Consider the following 18,501-nt stretch of genomic DNA (forward strand, 5'->3'; position numbering starts at 1 on the left):
AAATCTCTTGCCATCCTGCCTGGTCCCACCCAGGGACCACATTCACATAACATTTATTACAGTATATTGTTACAATTGTTCTATTTTATTATTAGTTATTGCTGTTAATCTCTTACTGTACCTCATTTGTAATTAAACTTTATCATAGGTATGTATGTATAGGACAAAACAGTATATAAAGGGTTCGGTACATTTCACGCATCCACTGAGGGTCTTGGAATGTATCCCCTGCAGATGGAACCCTGGTGGCCTAGCGGTTAAGAGCTCGGCTGCTAACCAAAAGGTTAGCAGTTCGAATCCACCAGCCACTCCTTGGAAACCCTATGGGGCAGTTCTACTCTGCCCTCTGTAGGGTCGCTGTTAGTCCAAATTGACTCAACGGCAATGGGTTTGGGGTTACAGGGTGTACTACTGTTCTGCCTTCAGAAAGACAGTAGGGGCAGGAAAGCTGGGTGAATGGACGCGGGAAATCCAGGGAGGAAGGGGGGAGGGTGCTGACACATTCAGGGGTTTGCAACCAATGTCATGAAACAAGTGTATAAATTGTTGAATGGGAATCTAATTTGGTCTGTAAACTTTCACCTAAACAACAAGAAAATGTTCAAAAACAGAAGGAAAGAAATCCCTCCATCCTTTGTGTTCTGGAAGATGGCTGACTGCAAAGAACCACCTTTCCCAGCATTTAAAAAAAAATACTACCACTACCAGTTGCCTGTCAAGTTGATTCTGACTCTCCCGACGACCCCAAGCTTGTCAGAGTAGAACTGCGCTCCATAGGGTTTTCAAAGGCTGTGATCTCTCAGAAGTAGATTGCCAGGCCTTTATTCTGAGGTGCCTTTGGGTGGATTTGAACTGCCAACCTTCTGGTTAGTAGCCAAGCACTTAACCATTTGCACCACCCAGGGACCAACCAGGCATAAGAATACCAGGATTTAGGGTCCACCCTAATTCAGTATGACCTCGTCTTAATTTGATTACCTGAGCAAAGACCCTATTTTCAAATAAATTCACATCCACAGATAGAGGGGTTCGAACTTGAACATATCTTTTCAGGAGGCATAATTCAACCCACAACAGAACCTGTATTTTGTGACCTCAGGAGCTTTGTCCAACACTGGCATTCTAGAAGTTCAGTAATTACTTAATTTTGCAAGTATTTTTATTGTTATTTAGACACTAATGTGAATGTGAGAAGCCCTGGTGATTAAAGGTCAGCAATTCAAGCCCACCAGCCCCCCGGGGCGGGGGACGAAGATGTAGCAGTCTGCTTCCCTACAGATTACAGCTTTGGGAACCCCATGGGAGAGTTCTACTCTGTCCTGTAGGGTCACTACAGTCAGAGTGGACTCCCTGGCAACAGGATTCTTAATTTCTTCGGAATCAGATCACCAAGTCTTTGCTGAGTGGGTTCGAACTTCCAACCTTTTGTTAGCAGCTGAGCTCTTAACCATTGCACTACCAGGGGCCCTTCCAACCCTGATGTGCCTCCCCCACCGGGCCCTGTGATCTGCAGCCGCAGGTCTCCCAGCTCTGTGCCTCCAGGCTGTTTTTCATGCCTGAGGGAACCTCCCTGCTGCTCCCTGAGTTCCACCAGCTCCCCTGAGCGCCACCCCCGCAGCGAACAGACAGAACTAGGCTCCCGAGGGCGTTGGCGTCTCACTCCGCCTGCCTGTCCCACCTGGGCTGCCACTCCCGAGCCACATCCCCCAAGAGGAATCACTGTCGAAATGGAGGTCTCAAACTGGCGGCCCCTCAGGCAAAATGTGGTCCAAAAGTCCTTGAAATTGTTAAAAATTTTGTTGCCAACATTTTCAAATCAAGTAGGTTCCAGGTGCTCTGGAAGAATCAGGGCTGGAGACTCCTGCAGTAACTGGATGCGTCACTACTTGGATCCTATCAGGGCTGGGATTAGGGCCAAGCAGTGAGGCCTCCTCTCCAACTCCAAATTTAAAGGGGTATCAAAAACACTTGCAATCAAGATTTTTAATGCAACATTTCAAAAATGCAAAATTGACGTGGAAATAATCCACGATGACCAAAATACGAACATTTTAGATGAAGACAAGATCCGACCTGGCCTTTGTAGTACCCACCTAACCTGCCTCCCCCTATGCCGGACCCGGTCCAAGCCTATCTTTATTTAAAATTTTGGTTTTGTTTTTTTTTTTTTTGCTCATCAGGCATTCTTTTGCGTTAAATATAGCATGAGGCCCCCCTGTGACATTTCTTTGCACCATCCCATAAATTTAGAGTTATTTTAAAATAAAAAGTTTAAAAAAAATGTTGTGCTAAGATATTCTCTATCTTGATTACTGAGATTTGGGGTTTTTTTTGGGAAGCTTTTATTTTTGGATTTTATTTGATTATACGTTGTCGTTAGCTGCCATTGAGTCAGCCTGCGACGCATGGTGACCTCAAGCACAACTGAAAAGAATGCTGCCCAGTCTTGCTCCACCCCCATGACCAATTTCTAATCAGAACTTTGTGATGCATAGGGTTTTCATTGGCTGGTTTTTGGGCGTTAATCGCCAGGTCTTTCTTCCTAGTCTGTCGTAGTCTGGAAGCTCCGCTGAAACCTGTTCAGCACCCTAGCAACATGTAAGCCTCCGCTGATTGAAGGGTGGTGGCTGCGTGCGAGATGCATTGACTGGGAACCCAGTCTACTGAGTGGAAGGCAAGAATTCTGCCACTGAAACACCGCTGCCCCTGGTGCCTGAGGCAAGTGCCTCACTCGCTTCACCCTAATCCTGATCCTGCTAATAATTAACATACATTGTTAGCCCACCAGGTGCCTGTCCCCACAGAGCACCCGGCAGAAAGCCTGGCTGCCACACAGGAGGTGCCCTCATGAAAAGGTGTCCCAAAGGCCATTGGCACCCAGCTAAAGAAATGGTGTGATCCCAGCCAGGTGCCGTGCTGGGGGTTTTTCACGTGTGACTCCCTAGCTGGAGCTGGGATCCCACCATCTTTCCACCTGAGCTTGAGGACGTGCTCCTAGCCACTACCCTACCCTGCCTCCAGGGACCCTGGCATGTTAGACTCCAAATCATGCACTCACGGTTGTGCAGATATGGGTTCCTCTCCTTGTAAAATGGGCCTCTTAGTGCCCACCTGATCCCCTCAATTGGCCACAATAAGTACAGGGTCGAGCATCACCCCATGAGTTCTTCTGTGAGGGCCACAGGGCTTCTGGGAATATTTCCATGATGTTCCGTTACCCTCATTATTAAAGTCCAAATGCTTTGCACCATCCACCAGGCCCTGTTTGACCCCTGCTGACCTCTCTGATCCCATCGGTTACCATCTACCCCTCTCTCACTCAACTCCTGCAGCTCTGGCCTTAAATGGCACCTGCCCCAGGACCTTTGCACCTGCTGTTTCACCCTGCCTGGTGCTCCCATCCCAGACCATCTTGGGGCTGGCGCCCATGCCACTTCCTGGGTCAGATGGGTTTCCCTGGCTGCCTGGACTCTCACCCATGTCACTTCAAGGGGCACATGTCTGAAATGATGATTCAGTTCTTTGTGGAGGGATTATCTCCCCCAGTGAGATGTGTGAAAGCAAAGGCACTGGCCTTTGTGTCGGTCATCGCTGTGTCCCCAGCTTCCGGAGGGGCCAGATGCACACCTGGTGCCTATTACATGCTGGATGAATGAATAACAAATGAATGAACAAGTGAATAACCCAAACCCAAGAATAGATGGTGAAAAATGAGCTAGTGAACTAATGAACAAATGATAAGCGAATGAAGGAAAATTGAGTAAATAAATGAACAAATGAATGAAACTGAATAAATAAATGAACAAATGAATGGGTAAATGAAAAATGAATGAACTAATGAATGCATGAGAAATGAATGAGATTAATGAAAATGAATGAATGAATGTTGTTTTAGGTTTTCTTCCTCAGTCTGTCCCCCAATTAGGTCTTTAGGCCTTATCCCTAACTCTGAGACCTCTGCCCTGGCCCTCCTGGTCTGGGTGGGTGGGGTGGAGGCTGGGGTGGCAGATGAGACCCCCCCCCCAAGTACACTGGGTCAGGTACCCAGGGCACGGGAGGGGTGGAGACAAGGAGGAAGCTGCACCCCCTACACACACTCCCTCCTGGCCCCTCTGCTGGGCCCTGCAGGGAGACTGCCCAAGTTCACAATAAGTCCAGCTGGGAGGGCGCCCCCAAGTAACATGTGTGGAGTGAACAGGGACACTGAGGCTCAGAAGAGGAGCCTTGGCCAAAGCCATGGGAGCTAATGCCAAACAGAGACCAGTTTGAAGCCTCAGAGCCCAGACTGCTACAGTCTTACCTCAGGTCCCTGCTGCTCCCCTTCTCTTCTCTCCCTTCTCCTCCTCTTACCCTCTCATTCCTCACCTCCTCCTCTCTCACCTTTCCACCTCTCACTTCCCATCCTTCACCTCCTCCATCCTCACCCTCATCCCTCACTTCCTGCATCACCTCCTCCATCCTCACCCTCATCCCTCACTTCCTGCATCACCTCCTCCATCCTCACCCCCCTTCACTTCCTGCATCATCACCTCCTCCATCCTCACCCCATCCCTCACTTCCGGTATCATCAGCTCCTTCATCCTCACTTCCTGCACCCCTCACTTCCTCATCTCTCCTCTCCTCCTCACTCTCCCTCCGTCCCTCATCTCCCCCTCCTCCCACCCCTCATTCTTTGCAGGTGGCATTGTGGTCCCCATCCCCCACTCCAAAGAAAGGGCACTGGGCTGGCCAGGCTGCAGGATCCATTTCTTTATTGCAGGAAGACTACTTCTACAGCGAATGCTACACGGACCCCACGGCAGGGGCAGGGGCACCCACATGCGGGGGAAGAGGGTGGGGGCGGGGGCACAGCAAGCAGGCCTGGAGCAGACCCAGCACCAGGTGTGCCCAGGTGAAAGGGCTGCAGCTGGATGGGCCCTGCCCCTCCTGTTGTGAAACCCCCCCTCCCAGGGGCAGGCCAGGGCCTGGGACTGGAGAGACCTGGAGGCAGATGGGCCCCAGGGAGATTGTGCTATCAGGGTGTGTCCCTGAGAAAGGGCTGCAGACCCCTGCCCAGCCCCACCCTCTCCAGCACCTTCAAGGCCCAGGAACCTCTCTCAGGGTGGGGAGGGGGCAGCCCCAGCTGCTGGAGAGCTGTGGACCAGCCAAAGGTTAGGGGGCTCAGTTATGCACAGACAGGACGCTCCTGTTTCCTCAGTGGGCTCCGCCATGACTGGGCAGTCACACTCACACACGCACACACACTCCCTCTCTCTCTTACAGTAAACATCTGCTGAATCAACAGTCACACAAACACCGAGAAAAGGAAACATACCGTTCCCCAGACACACAGTTCCTCTTACGTATATATAGTGTCGGGGGTCACATGACTACACAGCCACGCGGTCACACACACCATCACAGTCCCCTGTGTGCGACCGAGCACACACACACAGCTTTCTCACATACGCTGTCACACCCAAGAAGATTACAACCTCATCCTGCTAGGAGACTCTGTCCCTTGCTGGCTTGGAAGAAGCCGGCTGCCATGTTATGAGCTGCCACATGGAGGGGGCTACATGGCAGGGAACTGAGGTCGGACTCCAGCCAACAGCCAGCGAGGAACTGGGGTCCTCAGACTTGCAACCGCAAGGAACTAAATGCCGCCAACAACCACTTGAGCTTGGAGGTGGATTCCACCCGAGTCAGCCCTTCAGATGAGAAGTCAGCTCGGCAAATATTTTGATTGTAGCTTTGTGAGGCCCCGTGTGGGTGACCCAGCTCAGCCATGCCCAGACTCCTGACCCACAAAAACTGTAAGATCTTGGCCCACGTGACTAAGTTGGCAGCAATTTGTTACACAGCAAGAGCTGACTGATACAGGTTTCCAGCCAAGAGCCACCACACCAGAGTCAGACGGCCACATTGTTCCTCAGGCACTCAGAACAAACAGATGCTCTCAAAAGAAGCATGTCATCCGCTCTCAAAAGCAAACACAGCCATGTACTGTCACTCACACAGGCACAAAGATTCACACCGACACATCACACACGTGCAGTCCCATGGACAATCACACACATGCACTCACACTACCCCCCACATATCTCTGACAGCCATTGTTACCTGCACAGACTGTCACCAATATGTACCACACCAAAGGCAGTCTCTCACACAGATACACAGACGGACACAAGTATACGGACAGACACACAGACATATACATAACAGACACACGTATGCACACAGAGATATGAGCACACACGCATACACAGACACACACATACGCTGCTCATGCTGACATGCATATACACACAGACACAGGTATGAAAACAGACACATGCATATACACAGATATCCACAGAGACACAAGTACACACACGCATAAACTACACACACGTACACAGACACACACACACACAAGGACACAATTCCACACATGTGCACACAGACATAAGCACACACACACAGGCACACACAGACACATACGTATGCTACATACACAGACACACAGGCACACACACAGACATATACAAGCACAGGGACACCAAACCCAAAAAAACCCAAACCCACTGCCGTCACATCGATCCAACTCAAAAGCGGCCCTATAGGACAGAGCAGAACTGCCCCACGGGGTTTCTAAAGCTGCAATCTTTACAGAAGCAGACTGCCACATCTTTCTTCTATGGAGCGGCTGGTGGATTCGAACCACCGACCTTTCAGTTAGCAGTCGAGTGCTTAACCACTGCGCCACCAGGGCTCCTTACAGAGACGCAAGTGCGTGCAGACACACGGACACACACATACGCACAGAGCTGCAAGTACACACACACACACTTAAATACAAGTCACCCGCCCCTGAACAGACCAAGTCACACAAATTCACTGTCCTATATTCACTCCCCCGAGGCCTTCAAGTAGTCAGCCACAGTACACACACACGTGTGTGGTTATCCAGACATTCTCACAGAAGCACCTAGAACCTCCGGTGGCAGAAACACCGCAGTTCTAGGACACACCACACTGGCTCCCCAAAGGCACCTCAGGATGGAAGCACCCAGGGTGGGGGGAGCAGGCCAGGCAGACTTCTTCCTGGAGCCCCTTGGATGCCGCAGGTGCTGGTCCATCACCTGCCCTGATGGGGGCTTGGCTGGTGTCTCAGGCAGGGCCGTGGGCACCCCCTCCCCAGCACCCTAGAACTCTCAAGTGGGGTCAGCGATAATGCCTTGTGCCAACATCTGTCTCAGCCCAAGAGGTGTTCAAGGAGAGGGTTGGGCCCCCAGGGCGGGTGGCGGTGTCAGGGAGCCCCCTCTTGCTCACATGCCTGGGTCCTCCCATGCCTCCCTGAGAGTCCTCGGAGTTGCGCCATGACTGTCCACCAGCCCAGGGCCCTCTGCCTCCTCCCCGGGCTGGTGGGGCCCTGCTGCCCGCCCTGTTGTTATTGCCTGGTGGCCTGCAGACCGCTCCCCAGCTGTGAGGACAGGAGCAAGAGGGCGGCCTGGGACCTGAGGCGGGGGGGCACAGGCCAGAGGTCACAAGGGACAGGGAACAGAGGTGGGGGGGTGTGAAACACCATATAGGAGAGAGAAAAAAATCTGAGGTTGCTGTGCCTTTCAGCTCCGCGACCCCCCAAAAGTCACAGTGATCAGATGTGGGGGCGGGGTACAGGTCTGGCTGGAGGGACACCAAAGGGGAGGAGACAGAGATGGCGAGCATGAGGCCTGCTCCGGTCCCTACAGGGCCACACTCCGAGTCACGTTCTGATTTGCTGGGTGCCGGCTGAGTCCATTCTTAGCTCACAACGCCATAGGGTTTCCTAGGCCGTGATCTTTAGGGAAGCAGATTGCCAGGTCTTTCTCCCTCAGAGCTGCTAGGTGGGTTCGAACCTGCAGACTTTTCGGTTGGCAGCCGAGTGCTTAACCACCACGCCAACCAGGGCTCCTCTGAGTCACATCCTGACTCCCCGTTTTCCCATCTGCAGAACAAGGGGGGGCCGCCTCCAGCACTTCGCTTTTGGGGGGTACAGACAGAACACAGGGAAAGGCAAGAGGGGGAGGAAGAAGGAGCCTCGGTTTCCCCGGCTGCCTGCAAAGCTGGCCGAGGCTGGGAGGAAGGGAAAGAGGGGTGAGAAGTGAGGGGCGCGTCGGGGCCGGCGGTGGGCAGGCGACGGCGGTCACATGAGGACGCATTTGCCCTTGATGCGATCTGTCCTCTTCTGCTTACTGGAACGCTTGCCGTCGATGCTGAGGCTCACGTTGCGCCGCGTCTCCAGGGTGAGCAGCTCCTGGAAGAGCTCCTTGACGTTGTAGTTCATCTTGGCAGAGGTCTCCATGAAGGCACACTTCCACTCCTGCGCCACGGCCTGTGCCTCCCGCGTCTCCACCTCCCGCTGCGTCTCATCACACTTGTTGCCCACCAGCATGACGGGGATGTCCTCCACGCTGCCCTTGATCTGCAGGATGAGCTTGTAGATGGGGCCCAGCTCCTCCAACGACTGCTTGCTGGTCACTGAGAACACCAGGATGAAGGCGTGGCCCTTGGAGATGGACAGGCGCTGCATGGCTGGGAACTGGTGGCTGCCCGTGGTGTCGGTGATCTGCAGGGTGCACACGCTCTTGTCACAGCTGATCACCTGCCGGTATGTGTCCTCGATGGTGGGGATGTAGGTGTCCCGGAAGGTGCCCTTCACGAAGCGCAGCACCAGTGAGCTCTTCCCCACGCCGCCCGCCCCAAACACCACCACACGGTAGTCGTTGCTTTGCTCCGGCATCTTCCACGGGTCCCAGGGGGCGCAGGGCTGGGGCCAGCTGCTAGAACCCCAGACCGACCCTGCACAGAGAGGAATGTCAGAGCAAAAGGCCACACAGCCAGGGGCGGGGACAGATAGGGGCCTAGGAGGTAGCAGGGAGGGCTTCTCGGAGGAGGTGGTATTTACAGGGAGGACGGAAAAGCCCTTTCAGCAGGCATTGCTGACTTGGCAAATCTGCCCTGCCCGGCATGCGGGTAGACTCAGAGCCAGCCCCTTTTCTTGCTCTCCCCTAAAAAGCTGGTGCCTTGGCTTGAATACTCCTGAAGGACTCGGGGCTGGAGGAGGCGTGAGAGATGCCAACAGAGCAAATAACCTCTTAACTTGCCTTAACTCCTTCCCCACCCAGGCTGTGCCCCCTCTTCCACCCTTTCTGAGGGCGGCTATAGGCTTCTGGGAGCCAGCGGGCCTGGCTCTGGTCCCCATCTGACTGGCTCTGTGACCTGGGCAAGCTGCCTGGCTGCCCGAGCCTAGGTTTCCTCGTCTGTACAATGGAATCCTGCACCCATCTTCCAAGGAGTGTCAGAAGGGTGGATGAAATGTAGTGAAGTCTCCAGCCACCCCCAGCTCCTTGCTCCTCCTGCAGCCAAAACCAAAACCAAACCCCATGTGAGAAAGTAGAACAGCTCCATAGGGTTTTCTTGGCTGTCATCTTACAGAGGCAGATAGCCAGGTATTTTCTGCGACCCCACTGGGTGGGTTCAAACTGCCAGCCTTTCAGTTAGAAGTCAAGTGCACGCTGCGCCACCGAGGGACCTGTCCTATGAGGTTGTTGTTAGGTGCCGTCAAGTCGATTCCGACTCATAGAGACCCCACGTGATAGAGTAAAATCTGCCCCATAGGATTGTCTTGGCTGTAATGTTTGCAACAATGTGCTCAAGCATAGAAAGGACTGTGAGGAGGGCAGGCCCAGGCAGTATTTCGTTCTGTTGTTCATAGGGTCTACATGAGTTGGAACGAACTCAACGGCACCTAACAACAACAAAAACGACAACCTCTATGGCAGCAGATCAGTAGGACCTTCTTCTGTGGCACTGGTGGTCGGGTTCGAACCACCGACTTTTTGGTTAGTAGCCAAGGGCAAACCGTTTGTGCTACTCAGAGACCTCAGCCAGAGGGTCTTAAGCCTTGCTATAGCAATGCAGAGGGGGCTCACTGAAAATGCAATTCCAGGGCCTCGGCCCCACGCAGAAGGGGGCAGGTGTCTTGCGGTGTTAGGTCTAGAAATTTGCATTTTAAAGTCACGCTGCCCTTCCTCCAAATATGACTCTGATGCTGGGGCCCAAGAAACACAATTTGGAGACATGTGATGCCTGGAATCAGGAAATTGCCACCCCTACCGAGGAGGAGAAAACAAAAATGAAAAATAAATAGAAATCCTGGTTCTCTAAGCTCTGCCCCAGTGCCTGGTCTGGCAAGTCCTGGGTCCCCTGCCCCCCTCTTCAGGTCTAGTGCACCTGTAGGAACAGAACTCCCTGGGGGCGGGGCCCTCCTCTTATCATCTCTCCTCTCTCCTGGGCTCAGAAAGGGCTAGTGGCCGAGGCAGGTCACACAGCACAGAGGTTCCTGAAAGGATGAACGCTGGGGAAGAGCTTTGGGCGGCAGGAGGGTTAAGACATGGTGGTCTCCAGAGGGAGACAGGAGACTCAAGTCTGTACCTGCCTTGGCCTCCACCTTTGTCTACACACCTTGGACAAGTTATTTCCCTCAGGCATGTGTGTGAACCTGAAGGTGGGGGGAAAGGGTTGCGCCGGAGTTGGCCAAAGCCCGATGGTGTGAACCTGGTGGCGTGAGCCAGAACAAGGAAAATTCGTGTCCCTAGGCCTCAGTTTTCTCATCCATGAATCGGGAGCAATGGTAGCACCTACTTCACAGGGTTGCTGGGACAAAGCCCTCAGGACAGTGCCCAGCACTCAGGAATTCCTTGGTGAAGACCAAACCCGTCGCCGTTGAGTCACCCCCAACCCACCGTGACCTCACGTGTGTCAGAGTAGAACTGTGCTCCAGAGGGTTTTCAATGGCGATTTTTCAGAAGTAGCTCCCCAGGCCTTTCTTCTGGAGGTGACTCTGGGCAGACTCGAACCTCCAACCTTCCAGTTAGCAGCTGAGCGCGTTTACCACGTGCACCACCCAAGGACTCCTCAGTAAAGATGGACAAAAAATTATCATCACAGTGACAAGGGCCCAGGGTGCCAAGCGCTGGGCTGGTACTTGGATGTGAAGGCACGGGTTTGAGCTGTCAAAGTTCCAGGTGTTCGGAAAAGAAATCTAACAAGGCCCCAGCCCGCATCTCCCCGCCTTCTGACATGCCTGGAGGAGTCCTCAGAGCTATTACAAACACTAACGCACTGAACTGGCTGTAAAGCAAGGCAGCTGCATGAAGAGCAATGGTTAGCATTGCAGGGAGGCTGGGGAGGAGTCCAGGGTCCTAGCTCTGCAGTCCTAGGCCTTCTCTGGGTGCCCAGCCAGACCCTGCCATGTCTGGACTGGGGACCTCCTGTGGCCTTGCCTAGCTCTGGCTGGTTCCTGTTGCCTACCCGACCCATGGCAGGGCTCTGGCCCCTGTCAGCACCGGTGTCCTCCTGGGGGTCCCCCGCTGGGGCCTGGGAGGCTGGGATCCCTGACTAGGAGCACCCCTCAGGAAACCCCAAATTGAAGGCAGGCCCCAATACTGAAACCCCAGCCCAACTTCATGAGAGGCCGGGTGGGGGAGGGGGTCCTGGGCACTGAGGGGGAGGGACTGGCTCAAGGTCAAGGAGTGGGAGGGGACAGAGCCTGCAGGATACGAACCTGGCTCTGGTGGCCTGGGGTCTTTTCCTGTGGCTGGCGCCCCACCCCCGCAGACTTCCAGGCCCCTCCCCTGGGTCACCAGAGTCCAGCCTCGGCTGGGCACAGGGATGTTGGAGCAAGCTCAGGTGCCAGACAGCTGGACAGCTCTGACCCGGGGAACAGCCTAGGGTTACTGACCTCCCTGCCTAACAACGAGAGAGGGGCAGGCATGGGAGGACTTAAGCCTGTGTGCAGAGGGGGGATGCCACCCAGAGCCCCCCGACTAGGGGGTTGCTGGTGGAAGGGGCCCTGACCCAGGGGACCAGCCCCGAGAAGGGCAGCTCACAGTGGACAGAAAGGCTGTCCAGGGTCCAACTCCCACTGAGGGGGGGGGGGTTTCAGATGGAGGGGGGCGGAGCAGGGGGTCCTGACGGAGGAGGGGGTGGTCAGGCCCAGGCCTGGCTTGGCAGAGGGGCGATACTAACTCCCATGGGGGGTGGGTAAGCGGGTGTGTGGAGGGGGGAGGCCGCTCAGGGCTCCCCGACTGGGGGGGGGGTTCCAGATGGAGGGGCCCTGAACCGGAGAGGGGTGGCTAGGGGGCCAGAGAGGGGCGGAACAGGAGTCCTGATGGAGGAGGGGGTGGTCTGGCCCAGGCCCTGGCTTGGCAGAGGGGGCCACGCTAACACGTGGGGGCGGTAGGGTGAAGTGGGCGTGCAGAGGGGGCCCACTCAGGGGGTCCCGATGGATGGGAGAAGGAGGACCCGGCCCCGGGGCCCGGCGAGGGTAGGACTGGGACAAAGGAAGGTCCGCGGAGACGAGGAAGGGGCGCTGCGGGCCTCGCCGGGTGGGTGGGGTGCCCGGGACCCCCCGCCCCCCAATCCCCGGCCTCGGCCCGCGTCCTACCTGGGCCGCGTCCCTGCGGCGCCGCCGCGGCTGCTGGTCTCCCGTCCGGTCCTCTGGGCGCCGCCGCCCCCCGCCTCCGTCGCCCGAGCCGAGACCGAGCCGCCGCAGTCGTGCCCGCGCCGTCCCCGCCCGCCGGGCGCCGCGCTCCGCCCCTCCCCGGGGACCCGCGCCCACGGGGCCAGACGCGCGCGGGGAGGGGGGACGCCGCGGCCAAGGTCACCCTCGGTCCCTCCCGCCCCCGGCCCGGACCCAGGCCCCGCCCCCGCCCCCCGCCCGGACCCCGCCCCGCGCCCCTCGCCCGTGTCCCGGCCCAGGCCCGGACCCGCGCCCCACCTAGCGCCACCACCCGGACCCTGCGGGGAGGGAAGGGGGTCGCAAGGCAAGAGGCCCCTCACGTGGCCGGGTGCGCGGCGCGCGTGGACCCCAGGGGGTGGCATGTGGGAGCCCTGCTTCCTGGGAGCCCAGAGTGGGTACTGACTTGTTCCAGGATCACCTTGCAAACCAGTCTGGAGTGGGTCACCCAGCGAACCAGGGCTGGCAAGAGAGGGGTTCGGCGACTAGGGGGAAGGGGTGGCTGGCAGAATTGCAGATTAAGGGATTGGGGGGGAAGGATAGGTTAGGGGGCTGGGGTGTGGTCCGGTGCAGGGTGGGCCCCAGAGGGGATCCATCAACCAACCAATCATTCAATCAATCAATGAGCCCGCGAAGGCAGAGGGTGCCTGGGGGGTTCAGGTCAGCGGAGTGTAACTGGAAGCCTACCCAGTGCAGGGTGCGGCCCTGTGCAGGGGGCCGGCGGACGAGGAGAGAGAACAGCAGAGATGAGGTCCCCAGGGTCGGCTGATGGCCCTAAGGGTCGGCCCATGGCGCGGCAGATGGCAGCTGGGTGCTTGGTGGGGGGGTTGTTTGAAGGTGAAGAGAGGACAGGGGCAGCGCAGCGGGGTGGGGTTTGCTTTCTGTTCAGAAAATATTTCTCTTCTCCCAGCTAAGGAGATTTCAGAATAAATGCTTGTCTTTAGGAAGTAGGAGCTCTGCTGGTTCAGGGGCTAAGGGTTCAGCTGCTAAATGAAAGGTCAGCAGTTCGAATCCACCAGGCGCTCCTAGGAAGCCGTATGGGGCAGTTCTACTCTGTCCTATACAGTGGCTATGAGTCAGAATCGAGTCAACAGCAACTGGACTTTAGGAAGTGTGTGCACGTATGTGCATTTGTGTGCGTGTGTGTGCCATCACCCTGTCCCTCCTGAAGTGGGGAGGTTGGTGGTACAACTTGACCCCATGGGGACAGAGCTCAGAGGACACTGGACTGGGGTCCGGTGACCAGATGGGCCATTTGAGATGGCTGTGAGACAGTCTCAGGTCCCCAGGCCTGTTAGGGGAAGGTGCCCTTGAGGGTGAGGGTGAAATGGGATACCACGAGGAGGAGGAACAGGTAAGGGCTCAATTGGGAGGGGGCGAACGCCCCATCAGGAGATTTCCACACACAGCCCAGGGGTCTCTGCTTCTCAGCTCCTTAGTTCTCAGGGCCCTTTCTGTTTCCTTGTGGGCCTGCCACTGGGACCACTGAGCTCCTCTGCTCTCCGCTGAGGCTGGGGTGCTGGGGTACGCCCTCCCACTCACCCCCAGTGAGTCCTGCTGGTGGAATATTCTCCCACATCCAGCTCCTCTGCCTTCACCTCCCCTGCCTGCACCATTCTCCCCTGTCCCCTCCAGGCCTCCTCTCCCGCCTGGACCGTTCTCCCCTGTCCCCTCCAGGCCTCCTCCCCCTCTGGCCTTCGAAGCCCTAACCCTGTCCCTCCTCTGCTCTAGTGCTGCCCATGGCTCCTTTCGGCTTCAGGGTTGAGGTATAGCTTCATTAGCCTGGCATTCAAGTGCCTCCGTGACCTGGCCCGAGCTCTCCTCCTTGGTCCCCACTGCCTGGAGCTGTCTCCGGACACACCTCCCTGTTTCCCTGTCCTCAGCCACCACCCCTCGTCTGAGTTACTGAGTTACTGCACCCTGGCGAGGCACCCCCTGAGCCTCAGTTTCCTTGTCTGTTAGTGAGGATGGCTGTGGTCTTAGCTTCCAGGGATGATAGGTCCGCTCCCTCCCATTCTGTCGGCCCTCACTGCAGGCCTGCATCTCCCTAGTGACTAGTGGCACCGTGTGGCCCTCTGGCCGCTCCTGGGCTCTCCGGGCACCAGCCCAGGCTGGCGGGCTGACTCATGCGTAGGCGCGTGGGCACAGCAGCAGCTTCGCTCTGAGGCTGCTATTTATAGCTCCCAGGCCAGCACTGGGCCTCTGAGCCAAGACGACAGGCCACAGTCCCCTCCCGCTCTCCCCCAGCCCCCCACCTGAGCACCCTAAACTAGGATGGCGGTCCCCCTTCCCCCATGGCTGGCAGAAGAGCAGTGGGGTGGTGAGCACCCTGCCTGGAGCTGGCACCATGGGAATCATCCACACTGCCCTCTTCTGCCCAAGTATCGGGATGCTGGGGGCCTGGGTCTCCTGGCCCACAAACCCTGCTGCCTTTCTGGAGGGTCCCTGGGCACCCACCCTGGCTAGCAAGGGGCGGCAGCCCCTGGGCAGGAAGAGTGGGACCCTCGGTTGCAACTGGCCCCTTGGTGATGGTGATGAGCTGTGTCCACGCTTGTCATAGTGAGCCCTGGCCAAGTGTCTGCAAGACAGCAGCAAATGCCAAGCACTGCCATTGTGGGTGCCTGAGGCCAAGGGCCTGCCATCGTGGGGAAACCAAAGCTAAGAGAAGGGGAACATGTGTCTTTTGAAGGGGCACAGCTGGCAAGAGAGCAGGCCTTGACTCAGGTCAACCGGGCTCTCAAGCCACCCTCCTGCAGCTCATCTCCTCTTCCTGGCCCGACCTGGCCTTCCACTCTTTCTGAGTCTTGTGGGTCTCCTCCCAACACAGCTTGAAGAGACAGCTGGACACCTGCCAATCCCTGCCCTTCCCCTGGCCATCCAGCCCCATAGGACTGCTCCCCACCCCACTGTTCTAGCCTGGGGTCACACCAGCCTCACATATGCCCCACCCAGCTGGACCAGCCCTGGGCCCAGTGCAGGCCAGCGCAGTGCCATGGGATAGGCAGGAGCTGGAAGGCAGGCAGCTCTGTACCTCTTCTGTACCCCCAGGGTTGATGGCTGCACACAAAGCTGCAAGCCTGGGGCCTGGGGTAGGGGGTCCAAATCACAAACACAGATCAGCCCACAGAGTTGTTTTGTTTTTTATTCTTTTTTAATGTCCAATTTTAAAAATAAGGAGATGGTTTGTCAAAACCCAGTTTGCCTTGAAGCATGGACAGGCTGGCTTCTCAGTGCTCACATTCTGCCTACTGATGCTCCCCTGGGCCCCACTGACGTGGACTCGCCTGCGGAGCCACCTGCTGGCTCTGGGGCTTCAGGGTGTCAGGCTGCTGTTATCACCGCCTCTGAGGAGGGGGCTTTCTGAGCCTTCCTTGTCAGCAGAACAAATCCAGGTAACACGGAGGTCTTCTTACCCAGAGCTGCTTTGGTCGGCAGGAAAAAATGCGAAGACGCAGAAAGGCCGCAGGACCTTTGCACGGGACCTTCCCACTTCCTCGCACTGCCCAGGTTCACCTCCTCAGAAAGTTTCCTCTGTCCACACCACTGAAAGTTTCCCTTCCTTGTCTTCCCTCCACCTTGCTGCGTTTTTCCTTCAGAGCGTTTATGGCCACCTGATACTGTACTGTGTTATATGTGGTTATAGGATTTGTCTCCCCTGCTAGAACGTGACCGTGACCTTTCTTATAGTCTAAGGCAGTGGGTCTCCACAGGGGGCATTTTGACCACCAGGAGACACTGGGCGATGTCTGGGGACATTTGTGGTTGTTACATCTCAGGTGTGCTGCTGGCATCGAGTGGGTGGAGGCCAGGGATGCTGCTCGGCACCCTACAGTGCACAGGATGGCCCCACCCCAGAGAAGGACCCAGCCCCCACGTCAGCAGCGCCGAGGGGGCTCCCTCGTCTGGTCTGAGCCTAACTTGGACCTGAACTAGCTCAGAGAGAGCCCGGCCAGTGCCCCTCTCACTGCCCAGGTGGACAGCATGGCAGCTGTTCCCAGGCTCCATGGGCACCCCCTCACCTGTATCTCCCACGTACCTGGAAGTTGAGCTGTGGGTGCTGCTGCCTAACCCCGTGACCCCTGCAAGGCCGGTGCACAGCCACCATTCCAGCCCCCAGTTAGAATGTCCTGGCCCACCGCCTGGCCAGCATTTCTTGGCTACATCCTACCCCAGGGCAGCAGGGATGGGGTCGGGGGCAGGACAGAGGGGACTATGTCGGGGGTGTCTTTTTGCTCCAGCCTAGCCCGGCATCACCACCCCCATTCTTCTCCGGAGGAGAGTTCTAGGGGGCCTCGCAATCTAACCCCCCACCTGCAGCAACCCTCACTCAAGGGGGAACCCCCCATCTGCCCTGGGAGTCAGCCCCCTCCCTGCCCCCACCTGCAGGCGGCTCTGGACAGGCAGGGACAGACACAGACGGTCAGGTGAAGCCAGGGGGTTTGTTGGTGACAGGCTGTCTTACCACTGCTTGCTTGAAGCTGACACCCAGCTCAGGGCCCGAACTGGTGAAGGAGGGTGCCCGGGGCAGGTGGGGACCCCTGAGGGTCCGGAGCTATGGCCAGTGGGCCTACAAGGCGCCACCCCCCTCACCTGCTTCCCCGGCCCCAGCAAGTCACAAGCAGGCCCAGACACCGGTGTCCCCATCCCGCCCTGCTGCTAATAACGTCTCTGCAGAAACACAAACAAGACAAAACAGAGGCCGACACGCTGTTATTACGCTGATTCCACCCAGAAGGCTCGGTGCCGCCTCACAATTCTCTCCTCCTTTGTCTCCAGGTTTGGGGTGGGCGGGGGGGTGGCGGGCAGGCGACTCCATCCGGGCGTGTGGGCTGTGAACTCCCGAACAGAGCAGTCTGTTGTAGGGGGGAAGCCGGTGGGGCCAGGGGCTTCCAAAGGCTGCGTTGCCATCTGCCCAGCCTGAGACACGGCCCCAAGTGCTAGAAGCCAAGTCCCAGGGGAACCCCCATCCCACCACACCCCCCCCGCCCCTCCCACCCCGTCCCAAGAGAAGAGCCGCCTGGGCCATACCCTCTGGAAGGCCCTGACCAGTCTGCAGGGAGCCCACAGCCCTGGCCTGCCTCAGCCCTGCCTGGCCACGGAGCCTGCCTGGCCACGGACGAGAGCAAAGCCAGGCCAGGTGTGGCCTTGAACCAGCCCGGCCCAGAGCATCCAAGGCACGTGGGTGTGGGTGGGAGTGCTCCTGGGCCTTTGGTGCTCTGGAATCTGTTTTTTAAGAACAAACGTCAGCTCCTTTTGTGCCATGTAGGAAAGCGTATGTGCAAACTACAGGGCTGTCTAGCCGTTGGGGTGCCCCTAACCGTCCGAGTGTCAGGAGTCTGTGTCTGTCTCTCTCTGGGTCACAGAATCTCCAAGGGAAACACGACCCACTACACGACCCGCCGTCACTCAGCCTGGGTCTTCCTATGAGTTAGTGCAGGGTCTACCCCTCAGCACTGCCGACGGGGACAGATCCTTCTCTGGGGTGGGGCGTCCTGTGCACTGTAGGGTGCTGAGCAGAATCCCTGGCCTCCACCCACTCGATGCCAGCAGCATCCCCCCCCCAGTTGTGACACCCACAAATGTCCCCAGACATTGCCCAGCATCCCCTGGGGGGCAGACTTGCCCAGGTGAGGACCCCTAGATTAGGGGATTCCACTGACCCCCAGGAGGCTCTGCATCCCATAATCATCTGACCTACTGACCTCCTAGGACGCTGCCCACGTTTAAATCCACACATTGAGTGGGGAGGAGAGAGGAGGGAAATCACAGGAGCTGGAGGGCCCCCTGGTTTACACCAGCTGACTCATCGGAATTTATTCTGCTGTACAGTGAGCAGGGACCAAGCCGACATGGGGGCTGAAGCCTTCTCTGGGGTGGGGTGTCCTGGGCACTGTAGGGTGTTGAGCAGCACCCCTGGCCTCCACCCACTCGATGCCAGTAGCACCCCCCCCAGTCGTGACAACCACAAATGTCCC

At 57.1% G+C, this 18,501-nt stretch overlaps 1 protein-coding gene across 1 annotated transcript; it reads right to left on the reverse strand.

The window, feature by feature from the left end:
* Positions 1-4,734: 4,734 nt before the first annotated feature.
* On the reverse strand, positions 4,735-9,127 carry DIRAS1 (DIRAS family GTPase 1). Its single transcript, XM_064280213.1, has one exon. The coding sequence runs from the start codon at positions 8,744-8,746 to the stop codon at positions 8,150-8,152; it is 597 nt and encodes a 198-aa protein (XP_064136283.1). The 5' UTR covers positions 8,747-9,127; the 3' UTR covers positions 4,735-8,149.
* Positions 9,128-18,501: the final 9,374 nt, after the last annotated feature.

This window comes from Loxodonta africana, chromosome 3, assembly GCF_030014295.1.
Source record: "Loxodonta africana isolate mLoxAfr1 chromosome 3, mLoxAfr1.hap2, whole genome shotgun sequence".
NCBI lineage: Eukaryota > Metazoa > Chordata > Mammalia > Proboscidea > Elephantidae > Loxodonta > Loxodonta africana.